This window comes from Colobus angolensis, unplaced genomic scaffold (genome assembly GCF_000951035.1).
Source record: "Colobus angolensis palliatus isolate OR3802 unplaced genomic scaffold, Cang.pa_1.0 Scaffold74, whole genome shotgun sequence".
Taxonomy (NCBI): Eukaryota; Metazoa; Chordata; class Mammalia; order Primates; family Cercopithecidae; genus Colobus; species Colobus angolensis.
In genome coordinates, this window is record NW_012121154.1 from 5,040,445 (window position 1) to 5,056,420 (window position 15,976).

At 36.0% G+C, this 15,976-nt stretch overlaps 1 protein-coding gene across 3 annotated transcripts in view; it reads left to right on the top strand.

Annotated features, from left to right (window-relative positions):
* The window catches only part of CACNA2D1 (calcium channel, voltage-dependent, alpha 2/delta subunit 1), a 440,506-nt gene that overhangs the window by 316,990 nt on the left and 107,540 nt on the right, over positions 1-15,976 (top strand). For all 3 annotated transcript variants that reach the window (XM_011927691.1, XM_011927692.1, XM_011927693.1), the window contains exons 8-9: positions 769-819; positions 4,448-4,547. In XM_011927691.1, the coding sequence (XP_011783081.1) occupies positions 769-819; positions 4,448-4,547 (151 nt within the window). The remainder of the gene's footprint in view (positions 1-768; positions 820-4,447; positions 4,548-15,976) is intronic.

Below are 15,976 nucleotides of genomic sequence, written 5' to 3' on the forward strand. Positions count from 1 at the left end.
GAGTAAAAAATTGAGGTCAGGTGCAGCTCTTCCTGTTGAAGTCAGGCGCCATTCCAGCAGGTGGCCAGGCAATGTGAGTGCGCTTTTTGGGTCAGTCATACACATTCAGGTTGATCTCTCTCCACAACCCCTGAACCATCTGTGTAAATCTCTTCTAGAGTCTCTTTAAAATACTGAGATTCTGATTCCACAGGGTTGAATTTGGAAATTAATATTCTGAACTGATACCCCAGGTGATTCTTAAACACTGTAAAGTTTGAGAGCCTTTGAAATTCTTGGTAATAACATCACATATTGCCTAATTTTAATCTCTTTATTGGCCACTTATATTTCTTTTCTGTTGATACTGCCTTTTAATGTTCCTAAACAACTTATCTGTTTTTTGTCCTTATGTTTTACATTTAAAAATATGACAATCTGTTATTCATTAAAGTGACTTTTAAACCTGTGGTCAACAATCTGAGTTTAGATAATTGTTTTCCCAGGAAAAATGTTCTTCTCAAAGTTAAAATATAATTCTTCATCTTTTGTTATAAATATCGAAAAATGTTAACTATTATGCTTCTGACATCTCTTGTTATATTGGATATTGCTTTTATCAAACTGACATTGAAGAATATGAAAAGAAAACCATTGTCTGCTTAGATAGAGGTGGGTCTTTGCTTGGGGGAAAAAACCTTGTCTCAGAGATCAGTAAATATCAATTCAACAAACATCAGTGTTTGATATTTTGGAAGAGAAAAGCACTTATTATGATATTTGTTTCAGGTACATCCAAGGAGCTGCATCTCCTAAAGACATGCTTATTCTTGTGGATGTGTGAGTAGTTAAATACCACATATTTATATATTGAGAATATGGGAGGATTTGTAGATAACAGTAGTAGGTTGGGACTAAGAAATGTTTGATAGGTTAAAAAAGAAACAAAGAAAAATTATGATGACTTTTATATTCAGGCAATGAACCCATATCAAGATAATAACAAAACAAATTATTTAATTGAAAATGAAGAGAATCTATATGGGTATTAATATATTAATATTATATATAATATTAAATATGAAATAAATAAGTTAATATTGGAACTTGGTTGGGCATGGTAGCTTCACACCTGTAGTTCCAGCTACTTGAGAGGCTAAGGTGGGAGGATTGCTTGAGCCCAGGAGATCAAGGCTTCAGTGAACCATATTCCTGCCACTGTATTCCAGCCTGGGTGGCAGAGACAATGTCTCAGGAAAAAAAAAAAAAAAAAAAAAATCTAGGACTTCTAAAAGTGAAATGGTGATATACAAGAAAGAATTCCTTGAGTTTTTATATTGGTCTGTTCATTTGTTATAGTGCTACAATCCAAGATATATGTGTGTGTTTGCATGTGTATACATTTTCTAATAAGGTTGAAGATGCAGAAATTGAAAAGATTATATCCTGCTATGGAGATTTACTTTTTTAAAGAGCAATAATCAAGGAATTAAACACTAAGTGTAAAATGCTTAGGTTACTCATGTTTTTCCCCAAGAGAAAAAAAATGCTCATGTTTTTCCCTGAGAGAAAAAAAAAAAATTCTTTGTCTCATTGGAAGAAACAAAATCTAGTAATTTGGGGACAGCTAAATCCCACAGGCAAGTATTAACATTTGAATTTTCCCCATTTTAAGCTGAAGTAAAACAATTTAATTTAGTTGTCCAACTAAATTATAAGGTTATAAGCTGTCCTTATAACCCAGCCTGAAAAAGAGAAGATAAATGAATTCAACAAATGTAATTTAAATGTTAATTCTTATTTTGTTAAGATGCATTTAAGCCTCATGTTACTTTAATTAAATTATAGATCTTATATGCTAATCCTTGATCTTCTTCTTAAGTAAAATCAATATATTAATGCAATATATTATAATCCCATTGGATGTATAATAATGTCCAGAAATAATGTCATTTCAAAATGGAAGCCAAATTTGTATCCCAAAATTGAAAATATATATGAAATTGAAATACTGTTTTTAAAAATTATTTCAACAGAAATGTATTGAGGTATTCTTACATACAGTGTAGTAACATAGAAACAAAGATGATTAAGACATAGTTCCTGAGACCAGATGTGGTTACTCATGCCTGTGATCCCATCACTTTGGGAGACTGAGGCAGGTGGATAGCTTAAGCCCAGGAGTTTGAGACCAGCTTGAGCAACAAAGCAATATCTCATTTCTACAACAAATACAAAAGAAAAACCAGCTGGGCATGGTGGCACACACCTGTAATTCCAGCTACATTTAGGAGGCTGAAGTGGGAGGCTGCCTGAACCCAGGAGATGGGGGCTGCAGTGATTCGTGTTCATGCCCTGCACTCCAGCCTGGGCAACAGAGCAAGAGCTTGTCTCAAAAAAAAAAAAAAGAGACATAGTACCTGATCTCAAAGATAATCCAAATGTATTAGGTAAACTAGACCTTAACAAATAACAAAAATAATTGTAGAAATTAATAAAGTATGACATAGCACTAAAGGAATTCATAAGAATAGCAACTTGATTTAATGTGTCAGGAAAGCATTAAGGAGATAAAATTGGGATTGACTCCTCATGGCTCATATTTTCAAACACAAGCATAGGAGGGGAGAGGAAAGAGAGTGGAATATCAGGTGGAAGAACTGCCGGAAGTGAAGCTGCACAGGTAAGTCTGGGGACATTTACAGAGGAGGTAGAGGATTGAAAATGCCTTTGCAAAATTATGACAGTGAGACAAATCTGACATGGTTGACTCTAGTTTCTAGCTTCACAGGCTGATTGGCTGCTCATTCCTGGATGTGGGCCAAGATAACTTTGGGAGAAATTTAGTTTATAGTTTAAGTGATAATAGCCCTTCCCTAAAATGAAACTGCCCTTATAAAACCAATGAAAGGCTACCAAATTAGAAGGATGAGAGAAACTTGAATTCTACTAAGATGTAGATGTAGTTAAATAATTACTAGCCATTATTCTGGAGGTCACAAGATTTGCAACTTCTCCAATTATTCCTGTAAATAACATCACTATTACAGAATCTCAAGTGGGGTTTTTGAGATATCTTTTGAGGCTTTTGCATTTCTAGCAGATGGTCCCACGGGGACCTGTGACCAAAAGTGGGCTCGGCACATGTGGGCCATTTTCCACACCCCTGTGATTTCATCTTCAACCAATTAGTAGCACTCATATTCTAGCCCCTTGCCCACCAAACTGTCTGAAAAATTCCTAACCTCCCTCTGAGCCTTTGATGAGATTGATTTGAGTAATAACACCATCTCCTGTCTGGCATGGCTGGCCCCGCATCAGGTAAACTCTTTCGTTACTGCAATGCCATGGTCTTTGTTAGTGCAGCAGGCAGGAAGAACCTGTGGTGATTACAGGAAGGAGAGAGAGAAAATGCCAAAATGAAAGGACTGGAATACAGGGCTATTGAGATTACTGGCTATTGAGTCGGTATCTATGAGCTTTTAAAAGTATTAGGTCAGGATGTGTTTCCAGAACTTTCACCTGTTAGCATGTGAAGGAGACTAATTGCTGGGTTGAGTGGCTATTACTCTAGCTCAGCACCTTCATATAATGAAGACTGAGCCAGAGAGGAGTGAGGGTGGAGTGGGGACCACAGACTTGGAACACTGTTACATGGAATGAATAAGGGAGTTTGCCTGAATGCATAGGAAGGTTGAGAGGGAAGAACAAATTGGATGACTGAGACGTAGACTCTTTGGTACCAAGAACATAAATAGGAATGAAAAATATGTTTGGACGTAATTTGTCATTTTGGACATTCAGTTATAGTGGTTCAGCAGGCAGCTCAAAAGATAAAACCAGGAAAGTGTTGGGATCTAGAAATGTAGAAGTGGGGGTTAGTCGCCTAGAGTTGAGCCAGCCCTGCACATAGGTGAAGTCACCAAGTATTGTAGAATATGTAGAGAAAAGAAAAATGAAGAATAAATTCTAGAGGATGTTTACTTTAGGATGCAGAACAAGGCATTTTCTTTGCAAATCTGTTATCACAATTGTTATGTAGATTTATAATTACTGTTTTAATCAAGTCAAACAATGGGCTCCCTGGAGCAATGACTATGTCTATGAATCTCTCTACTCCTCTCTTCTAACTTGGCTAACAGAACTGGTATTTAATACACATTCCTAAATGACTGACTATACCATCAGTATCCATATTTTTTTTGAATTGTCACTTAACATGTAATTTTGATAGTTTCAGTTAGAAATGCACATGTACTGATATTGGGAGGAAAGAAAGGCAGGATTTCTTATAATTTCCACTTCTATCGAAAAATGTGACTTTTTAAACCAAGATTTTCAAGGGCAAAATTATTATTTAAATAATATATAAAAGATCTAGCGTCAGTACATACTTTATCTCTCCTTATGATGTTCTTGATTAAATAAATGATGAATAACATATATGGACCCATTTGTCTATTTATAGGAGTGGAAGTGTTAGTGGATTGACACTTAAACTGATCCGAACATCTGTCTCCGAAATGTTAGAAACCCTCTCAGATGATGATTTCGTCAATGTAGCTTCAGTAAGTATAAGATGACTGCATTTTCCTGAATTAAATTTGGAGTTTCTATCTTCTCCTGACTTTAGGTACTTTATACTTTTATCTTATAGAGGCTGAGACATTTCTGATATATTGCAAGACTATCTTACTGACCTGTCCTATCTTAGTGACTGATCCTCTTATAATTCTATGCCAGGATCCTTTTTGAGTTTCTAAGAATTTACCCCTGGGTAAAGTAATTGAAGTAATGACTGTAAAAAAAAAGAAGCATTCCACATATCCTGCTTCACTCAGAGGAGCTTAAGTAGGTAATATGAGCCCCTTTACTCACAGACACCATTGAAACTACTAGAAAATAGCAACTTGGCAGTATGATTATATGGCAGTTTTCTATTCATTATCATCATCATTTCACCTTGGACACATATCTATAATGTATTGTGTTTTTATAGTATGTTTTTCTTGTTAGCATAAAAACCAATAGATATTTGAATGTGTTCTTATTAAAGTCTTCTCAGAACCATCATAGAGCCTCCTACTCATAGCAAGAAAGTACTGAACTGTGAAGCAAATGAAATAAAACAAACAAATGTTACTGCGTCTCATTTTAATTCACAGAATTTATGCAAAATATTTCATGGCCATTTTCTGGAGGATATATTTACATTTGAGGTAAATATATTCATAGAGATGTGAAGAGGAGGAGTTTGTGGTAAGGTTATTTTGTATTGAAAATGTATCTATCTCTGAAATGACTTGGGAGGAAGAAGTTAAAGCAGCTGGTCTGAAATTGATTTACTCACTAAGAGGGACTAGAAATACGAAGGCCGGAGACCTTGTTTAATCCTTTTTCACCTGAAGCTCCAGGTAACTAGATTATTGATATTTACTAAGAGGAAGAGAATTTATCCCTGAAATGTTTTTGGTGGTATATGGCAGCCTAAGAGTAGGTGTGGTAAAACATGATACCTATGAGGCAAGGTTCTTGGCAAAACTCTCTCACAGGTGATAGAATTCTCTGGGGAATAAACTGGAAGTATTCTATAGTACAAGGAGCCCTGTGAAAGTCTTTTTGGGATTTCCCTTCATGTGGGCAAGAAGAATGTGTTCAACACAGGAAGGAGGAGCTGGGAAGCCCTCCTTCATGTGCGGTCTCTATCTACTTCATCTGAACCTTCAGAAGTCCTTTAGCTTGTCTGTATTCTCCACATTATTTATTAAAACTTGATACTGCGTAAGATCTGATTCATTTAAGTCTGATTTTACAATCTCTCTGGCCCTGTGTGTCAGCTCACTAGGTATTTCAACAGAATACAAACAAGTAAAATGTAATAGTTGATCTCTCAAATAAGATTATCAGGAAAGATACTTATTTGGCTTTATTTGTATATTAACATATAGTTCATAACAAACCATGAGGATAGTTCTTAAAAAAAATACTATTTATGGCATAGTAAAAGAGAAAATCTTAAATCCAGCGCAGATTTGACATGTCTAGGTGAAATTTATATAAAAGTAGCAGATATTCAGTGTGGTGAATGTCTTATTCTGACTTCTTCGAGAAACTGAACTTCACTTGTAGATTCAAATATAAATAGTGTATTTGGGTGGTGATCACAGAAAACACCACTACTTAAGTCAGGCAGTGGACGGAAGGAAACAATGACAGAATCTTACTTTAATTTAAAGGAACTTAATTCTCTGAGGAATTCTGGAAGCCATACGTAATGTTCACTTCAGAGTTAACTTGCCCTAAATCCAAAGGAGCTGAGGTTTTAGGTAGCTGACTTCCCTATGTGTGGGAAAAACAGACTGGCCACAAGAGGGAGTACTGAAACAAAAAGTTGTAGGTGCTGGTAGTTAGAAGCCTGGTCCAGGATCCAATTTATCTGGTCAGTGATTCTTAAAGATGGAGACTGGTCACAATCTTTAAATAAACAAACATGGAACATCGGGATGGTGGGCTTCTAGAGTTAGAACCAAGCATAGACTTCATACTCATCTTTTCTTTTCTCTAATACCTTTCCTAATTTCCCTGCAGCCTTGGCCAACTCCTGTGCTGGTGGCTTACCTGATAGTACGAACCAGACTCTTACCCCTGGGCCCTATGAATCCATGGTTTCTGTCCCCATTCAAATGGTGGTTTCTGCAGTTGTCCATTCACAGTTATCTCCAACCACAGACATGCTTGAACGAATCCTGAGTTCCCTCTCACTATTATATAGCAGCAACCCTCGTGATATTCCTCTTGTCAACTGGATCCCTGCCAGTAGCATCACTTTTTTTTTTTTTTTTCTTGTTGGTCTACTGGCATGAGAATTCCAGCATATTCGGATAGTAGCTCTAGATTTAGGTTTAGTTAAATTCTTTCTGGGACCCTGGTAGGAGCACTGCATTACCTGCCCATTTACCCCAACACATACACACTTGGAAAGCAGAACATTTATTTCAGTGGAGCCTGAAGTCTCAGTGACAAGAAGTACACCTTTCCCAAGTGGATCACTTTTAATTATAGTAAGAGGGGATTTTCGTAGTTCACCCCCTTGGTTTTCATACTTATACATTCTACATTTTAGGGGCAAAGCCAGGGGGTGGAGGAGAAAATTGATATGTAGCATTTGCCAATTTTCATGATGTAAATATTCCCACTGTGACCAATTTTAAGCTACCAATGTGGGGTTAACTGGCTTTTACGTTTCATGAAAATTTCAACCATTTTTTTTTTTTTTATTAGCAATTACAAGCTGGCTTCAGCACATAGCACCGTGGTTCAAAATACATATTGCATCTTGAAGACAACATCCCAAATCAGATCGTCATCTGTAAGCTGGAACCTTAGTTGTACCTTGAGAGGAGACTGTCCCAATGTTATCAGGCTGGCAGCCTCTAGTGATGCAACATATGGTAGACCCTGTGAGTCCTGTGGTCATGTGCTTATTATTGGACTCCCTTTACTATAACATGTGTTGCTTAGTTTGAGATGTTATTCAGTATCCCACGATAAATCAGGCAGTATCTGTGGACCTGAGGATTAGTGATATTTAATGACACCCCATCTGTGAACAAGAACCGGGAACCCATAACTGGAATTTGTATCCATAATAGAGAAAACAAATTTTACTCCTTCTCCAAGGGGGTAAAATGCTGGTTGCTTTCTTTAAGAAGTATACTATACTGAAGACTCGGCATCGCGCTATTCTCATGGGTTGGTTATTTACCAGTGGCATCAAACTGGATGAGAGAGACCCATGCTTTTAGGCCCCTGTATATCCTCCCTCTCTATTATCCAGCTCCTCCATTCATGGGCCTATTTTGCAAGCAGTACAGTTGTCACATACAGAGCTGGATGATCTCCAGTGGACAGGTCATCTTATCTACCCAATTGTTTAGTGTCTTTTCTGTGACATATGTTCTCTAACTAACATTAATGCAAAACAAAGACATCGTTATGCTTCATGCCTGCTTCCATAGGTCCATCTTCATGTTACTTCTCCAAAACTCTGTATAAGGAACATCTTCTAATCTTGATCCTTTTAGGACTTTGGACAACCAGCCATGCCATTTATAACTGTATAGGAGTACATGAGTTTTCTAATTGTAGGTTACTTATTTTCCACAACAATATCGATGGCCAGTTGTATTTTGCTTCAATATCCCTAAACATCCATTCCTTGGCATATTATCTCAGTATCTTCTGGTTCATATTAGGCAGATCCTGAAACTTTTTTGTCAAATACCTTCTTTTTTGTTTTCCTGGAGTAGAGACTGTACTTTTCAAGGTGGGCCATGTTGATACTTGGCCTTTTTGTTGCCTAAAGCCATTAGATGAGATATGATCAGATCATGAGGAGAGTATGCATCATCTTTTATGGTCTCTAGGAACACAGAAGCTACTACCCTCTAACTAAGGGTCACAGGTTACTTTTGCCTATCCAGAGCGTATAGGAGAATCCAGAATTTTATCTTCTCAAGTGCATCCACTTAGATGTCCTCATCCTAGTACAAAGGGTGCCTCTCCTTGCCTATTGATGTTCTAACTTTTGCACAGAAAGCTGCCAAGGCTGTGAATGCAGCATATTTTATAATTCTGAGATTTTCAAAAGAAAATTCTGAGCCAACTTTCTAGCACATACTGACCTTCCCAAAATGGGAAATGAGAATCTTTTAATTAGTTGCCACATAGGTTTTCTGGCTTTCTTACTTTGCCCTTGGTTGATAGTTGACTGACATAAGGCTATCATTTTCTTCAGTGAAATTCAACAACCAGCCAACTCATTGTTTTACGATTACTATTGTCCCCATCTCTCTCAAACGCTAGGTGCATCCCCATTAATCGGTATTTTATTCTGATCGCTGCAGATGAAAATCTTAGCAATTGTGTTGCCACAGCATCTGAGGAGTTTTCTGACTTCAGGGATGACTGTACACCCAGGTACCAATAGAGTCTTTGTTTTTACTTGTTTATGGCTCTTATTTACTATAAAAAGATCATTTTCTTTGTCAACTACACTCTGAAGTTGTGTTTAGGAAATGATTCAATTCTGGAATCCCATTCTGAGGGTCTGCTTACTAAGAACACTGGTGGTATCTGCTTAGATTGAGTTTCCCCAGAATAGTCACTGAGACAAGGATTCAAGTTTAAATGGTTTATTTGGAAAGTGAACTCTAGGAAAGACTGTTAGAGAAATGTGGGAATTAAAACAAGGCAGAGAATTAATAAATAATTCGTCTTTGAACAAGTTTCCATTGTGAGTGAGCAGAGCTTATATCTTTAGGAATGAGTATAGATTTCATGAATTAGAGCTATCCCTTTCAAGGGGAAAAATGTGCTGGAGTATATAAAGTTGATGACTGTTCCCAAGTAATGTTAATTCTCGGGCATTCCCAGACCACCATGCGCAGGAGCAGAGGGCTCCCTGCAATCTCAGGCAGTTAAAAGTTGGGTTGACATGAATGGAAAAATGTATGGGGCATCAATATCATCTAGCTCAATTAGAAACTGAATAATACTATCGATAAAATGCTTTAAAATAATTTCCGATTAAGCAAGCTTTGAATGAATTTTATACTGCCAATGTTTACTCAGCAACTAACATTTATTTCCTAGTTAAAGAACTTAGAATGGGCATTGGGATTCCTAATGCCTGTCAATTTTAAAGGCCATTGATTTTCCTAAAAATATTATGTTGTTAAATGTGTATTTATTTGAAGAAAATTGTTAAATCATTTCTCAAGAAACACAATTGCAGGAGATCTCCTTGTGATTTCTGTGAACCAAGTTAATACAGACTTTACTGATGCACTGACAGCTCTTTCTAAATCCTAAGCTGGGTATACTCATTCGGTATGGCTTGAATGTGTGAGCTAAAAGCATATGGGAAAATAGAATATATTACTCGCAGGAAAAACTGAGAATACATTTGACCTGGAAGTATGCACCTCAGTACCGCAAGTTAAAAATTATTAAAATGTCTCTGTTAATATCTCAGAAATGGACAGAAACGTAATATTGAAACATGCACAACTCATGGAACTTAAAAGATCGATAATTAGGAAGACATTTGAAAGATAAGGTCATAGTGACTTTCCACTCTGCTTCTGGAGATACATATTACTGGTTTCAGCTCCTGGTGTTACTGGTCCCAGCTCCTAGTTCTTCCTTAGGCTTAATTAGTCTTGGTTACTTATTTACTTGTTTATGGCTCTTATTTACTATAAAAAGATCGTTTTCTTTGTCAACTACACTCTGAAGTTTTGTTAACTATACACTTTTGTTTAATTTTATTATTTCAAAATAATATATTTTTATGATTGAAAACTCACTAAATAATATTGAGTGATTATATTGAGACATAGATTTGCTCCTCAGAAAATCAGTACAAATAAGATCCAAAGTAAACGTGTGTTCATTGTTTTTCTTATTTTTGCTTTGACCTTCTATTTAATCATAATTGATAGGTAATTGTTTAATTTTTTCCTTTTTTTTTTTTTTGAGATGGAGTCTCGCTTTGTCACCTAGACTGGAGTGCAGTGGCACTATCTTGGCTCACTGCAAGCTCCGCCTCCTGGGTCCATGCCATTCTCTTGCCTCAGCCTCCCGAGTGGCTGGGACTACAGGCGCCCACCACCACAGCCGGCTAATTTTTTGTATTTTTAGTAGAGACGGGGTTTGACTAGGTTAGCCAGGATGGTCTTGATCTCCTGACCTTGTGATCCACTCGACTCGGCCTCCCAAAAATGCTGGGATTACAGACCATTTAATTTTTTTAAAGCAATGTTCATGTGGCAGAAACTGTTCTAAGGGTTTTTCGTGGTAATTTATTTAGTCTTTACAGCAACCCTGTGAGGTTGACAATACTGCTCTTCTTAATATTGCAGATAAGAAAACAGGTAGAAAGAGTCTTAGCAATTTTTCCAAGAAAAGAGAAAGAATTGGAGCATAGCCATCTTCGTTCATGATTCTAGATTTAACCGAAAAGTTACAAGGCTGAATCTTCAAGAATATTTACTTTCTTTACCGTGTATCTTTTGCTCTTATCAAACTTCATATAGCCTTTTTTGCATTTATAATATTTAGTGTTAACCATGTTATATATAATCTTTAGTGTCAACCATATTAAATTCATAATTTTAAAGAAATTTTTCAGTCTTATGAGTTACTCTGCTTTATTTTGAGTATATACTGTCTGAAACTGATACATTTAAAGAGAATTGATTCTTATGCAACATTCTGGTAAGAAAAAAGTAAAACTACATTTTTGTCTTTAACAGATAGGCCTTTCTCGTTAAATACAGATTTAACAATTTAATGATATGGAAATTCTCAGGAAAAAAACTTCAAAATATATTTATAATGTCATATTGTATGTATATGTGCACATGTGCATGTGTATTTTATTTTCTCTCTAAAGCTGTTTGAAAGTCCAGGAAAGCAACAATATACCTTTAGCTTTTGTAACTTCAAGAATCCATAGGCACTGAGGAAGCAGGGGGTGGTTCTATAGGTAACTTTGACAGTAATTTTTCCTTAGAGACCTCATGCATTTCTGTTTATCTTCATACCCAAGATAATGTGGGTCATCCAAAGACTTCAGAAGCAATCTATATTAACACTTCCCCAAAGATGCCCAGAAGCCACCAGACAGAAAAATCAAGTAGCCTCTCATTTTCAGGGTTATATGTCTACGTTTCTTTCATTCTTTTTAAAAATAACAGTAATTTTTCATGCTTAAAGCACGTATAAGATGTCAGAACTAATGCTGCGTCATTTCTGAGTGTTTCTACTGTCTCCAGGGTTGCTCTTTGTTGCAGAAAGGAAACCTGCTGTTAACAAAGCTGAAATGCAAGCATAATGTAGCTGTTTTCCCACTAATCCAGTTATATGCTTTGATAGGAGTCAGTGGTAGATGATACGAGCAGCAATTCAATCACAGCATGTTCTGATTTGCAGGCAAAATTTCAAATGTTGACACAGCGATTTGAATTTGTTTATGAATGTGAGGGAGTTTGACATTTTAGGAGTACAATACTGCAAGCCAGTGGAGAATGATGGGAAAATGTATATGGATTGTAGACAATATGCTAAAAGTTAACAACCAAAGAAGATCTTCATGTCTTTTAATAAAACCACACATTTCTTCCTAAAGAATTAGATGCACATGTTATGATTATGTTAAGGATCTTTGACTCAGTTTTCTTCATGGAAGCTTTTCCAATTCATGGTCATTATAAAATACTGTCTTTGATTTTTCACCAGAAAAAAATATGATCAAGATATAATTCCTTATAATATCTTTGCTCTTGCTTGTAGGAGATAACTTTTTTAAAAAACTTGGTTGTATCTTTTGTCCAGATTGTAGTCGCTAAGCAACAGTCCTAGAAGTGACAGTTTATAAATGTAAGTACAAAATGAAAAGTGAAGAACCATAGCTAAACAGGAGGCTGGAAAGGAAAGTGAGCCCTATTCTAGCTGAAAGGTTTTCCCTACATGGAACTGCTAAAAAAGCCTGCAGATTTCCTGGGTCCAGACCTCTGTGTGAGACAGGTCTGTGCTTATTATTTGTCTATATAAACAAACAATAATTCTGAATATGGTATTCTAAAGATTGTAAAAGTATTTGCTTTCCACAGTATGTGGTTCAAGGAGCTGATATATGTTGGTTTATATCAAATAAAGAGCAACAGGATGGAATGATCCTGCCAACGTATTATACCTGCATGGACAGTATTAGTAAGGTCACATCTGGTTTGACTCACTCTCCACAGGCAATCCTGCCTCTTAGATGGACTGGTAGAACTGCGTAGGGATAATGTACAACTTTGGAAACTACTAGTTATATGACCTTACACAAGTAACCTAGGGCTTCTGTCAGTTTCCTTATCTTAAAAATGGACAGGATAATTTCACTTGCTAAAATGTTGAGTACCAAGTGAAATGTCACATGTAAAGTGCTTATATATTGTAATCATGTATTATGATAATGTTTATTGTTATTAGTGTCATCTTCCAACATTTTTCCACCAACTGTTGGGAGACGTTTCTCTATGAATATTTCACATTTAAGTCTAAGCATTAACAGCCAATTTACTCAGATTTATTTACATTCCAGGATAGTAAAGAGATTTCTCCTTCTCCCAAAGAGTTTTTCATTGCAGAGTAATTAAACTATTGTGTGTCTCTGGAGGGAAGGAGGAGTGTGGGCTGTCAGAAGCCCCGGTATAAGATCAGGGACTTCCTCATCTTGGGACTCCTGGCTGGAAACCCATCTCACTACCGATGCAGGTGACCCCTGCCTGTCCTCCCGTCTTCCTGTGGGAATGGAGGTTTGGGCAGCTTGTGTAAACAAAGATGTTACTCTGCTCCTGCTGTTGCTGTGAGTAATAAACTCTTTATCTCTGACTCAGAGGGCTTGTATTTTTTCTGCCTTTTATCTATGACACCGTAGGAGGCTAACTTGTTAGCTTACAACTGCTGTAAAATCTCAGACATTTCACAGTTCCTGACTTGAATGTTTAACACCAACTAATATCAGAGCAGGGGGTTGTTTAAATATGGAGTTGCACTGTGTAGGCAAGTAAGAGATGAGATGATTTCAACTGTTCCATTTCCTATGTGCTTTAAATTTCAGATTTCCTTCTAAAATATGCCTAATATATTCCTAGACAAGGACATGTTTTGTTGGTTTTGTAGATAAGAAACTTCGCTACTCAGCATATGCAAGCAGATATAATTGTAAATTGCTGCACGATTTGAACTTAAAAGCAATTTGTATCCTCCAATGCTAAAAGTTTATTACCAAACAGGCCCTCTTTTTGCCAGAGCTCAAATAAAATAAAAGATATTTGCCATGCCAATACCGTTTTGTGACAAATCTAAGAGAATAATTTCATGTCTTATCAAAAACCATCCATCTAGAGTTCAGGAAAACTTTTTGTTGATGTATTGCTCATTTATGTCAACAAGAAGACTATAGTTTATTCTCTTGCCATCAAAGTGGGCCCTGTGGCCAAGTAGCCTGAGCCTTGCTTGGGAGCTGTTAAGCAATGGGTAGAAATGCAGCATCTCCAGCTCCACTCCAGAGCAAAGGAGAGCATCTGCATTTGGAAAGTCCCCCGAGTGATTCCTGTGCAGGTGTTTTTATCACATTACTGTAAATTGTGTGTATAACTGGCGGGCTTCAGTCATTAGAGAAGAGGAAATCGGTATACTAAAGAGGGACATTTAGCAAACTCAGCAGATGATTAACTGGGGCTTGTTATACATAATCATATTTTTCACTGACTCCCGTTTTAAGAGCTTGGTAATTTATAGAATTCCTAATACTATGGATGTTTGAATATTTTTATTTTGTAGACATTTGCTTCTTTGGGATGGGGGAGGTCTTAAAACAGGAAGAAATAGAATTAAGAGAATTTGTTAAAAGAACCAGAATTCTAACCTGTTCTGTACTTCTTTTTTTTTTTTTTTTTTAGGTAAAGATAGGAGCTTTATAAAAGTATTTTCATTTAAAAGACACATAAAGAAATTATGGACAGTAAGAAAAGATAGAAGAAAAAGACACGTTTAGTTGTTATAATAGCAGGGCAAAGCCATCAAGGTTATTTAGGTTTTTTCTTTTTTTTTTTTAATGAGATGCCAGAAGATAACTTAATTGCTTTGGAAATATAAAGAGAGTTTATAAGAAGGTGTTGACAAGTATGATAAGTATTTTTTTTCCCCATTAATTACGTAGTACACTCAGTTTTTGGCACTTAGAAATTAGTTGTATATATAAAAAGGAAATAGCAAAGTAATATTCAGGGTGAGGCAAAGGGAATACTTTTATTCTGAACTGAACTATTTTTTTTTTTAAATTATAAAAGTTATTGACTTATTTGGTGGAGCTTGAAGGACTAGGAAAAGATGTCATGTGTGTCAGTACTTATTAGGTGAAATTTTTTAAATTATAATTTCATTTAATTTTGAGTGTAGGTAAAGAGAGTGACTTGGGCTGGCCTGAGCAATAGATGTAGCAGAATTGTTCAGAATTCTTTAAATTAAACTATCATATTTGTTCTTAATTATTTAGTATGCTTAAAATTCAAAAGAAATTCAAATATAAATTGACTATGAGAACTTATTACTAAAATGCATACACTGCAATCTTAATTGTTGAATAAACAAAATCTGTTTCATCAAATTCCTAGAGGAATAACAAAAAAGCATTTTGAGAATTTTGATGTATATATTATACCTTGAAAATTAATGTGCTAAGACATGAAAATATTTTTACCTTATGTTAATGTATAAGAGATTTCTCATAAAGTGACAATTTGTGTAAGTTCTCTTATAAGCTTCAAATAAAAATACTGGCAATTACTTTTTTCTACAACTAATTCATGTTTGTAATGTTTTGTTCAGTAATTCATGCTTATTGCACACTTTAAAATATATTTTAAAATATGTTTTCCATCCCTGTGAAATCTCTCCTGCTATGTAGTTTGGTAGGTATCTTCTTTACCTATCTTTTGGTCATTAATTTATATCATAATCATGCTCTAAGTTTTCCAGATGTATGTAATTTGTCTCAGTGGAACTGAGTTAAACTGAAAATAATTCCTTCACCCCTAGTTGATAAGTGTCATCAGCTGTTTCTGCATCCCAGGTACAATTTCATGTTTAAAAGAATTCATTGGTTATGTGAGTAAACTTTCTTAAGAGGCCGATGTATCCTTTCTGTCTAATGCATGTCTTATAGATGTGTACAGATGAGACATTACTTCTGCTTACTATTATGTGAATCTGGATGCTTCCAGGTCTAGATAGCTTCCTGACCATCCCGCAGATCTTCCCCCAGCTCAGGTCTTTGCTCACATGCTGCCTGATAGAGAGGACTTCCCTGACTACTGTCTCTCAGACAGCATTCCAATATTAGTTATTCAACCACTTTATTTATTTAATATTTCATGTC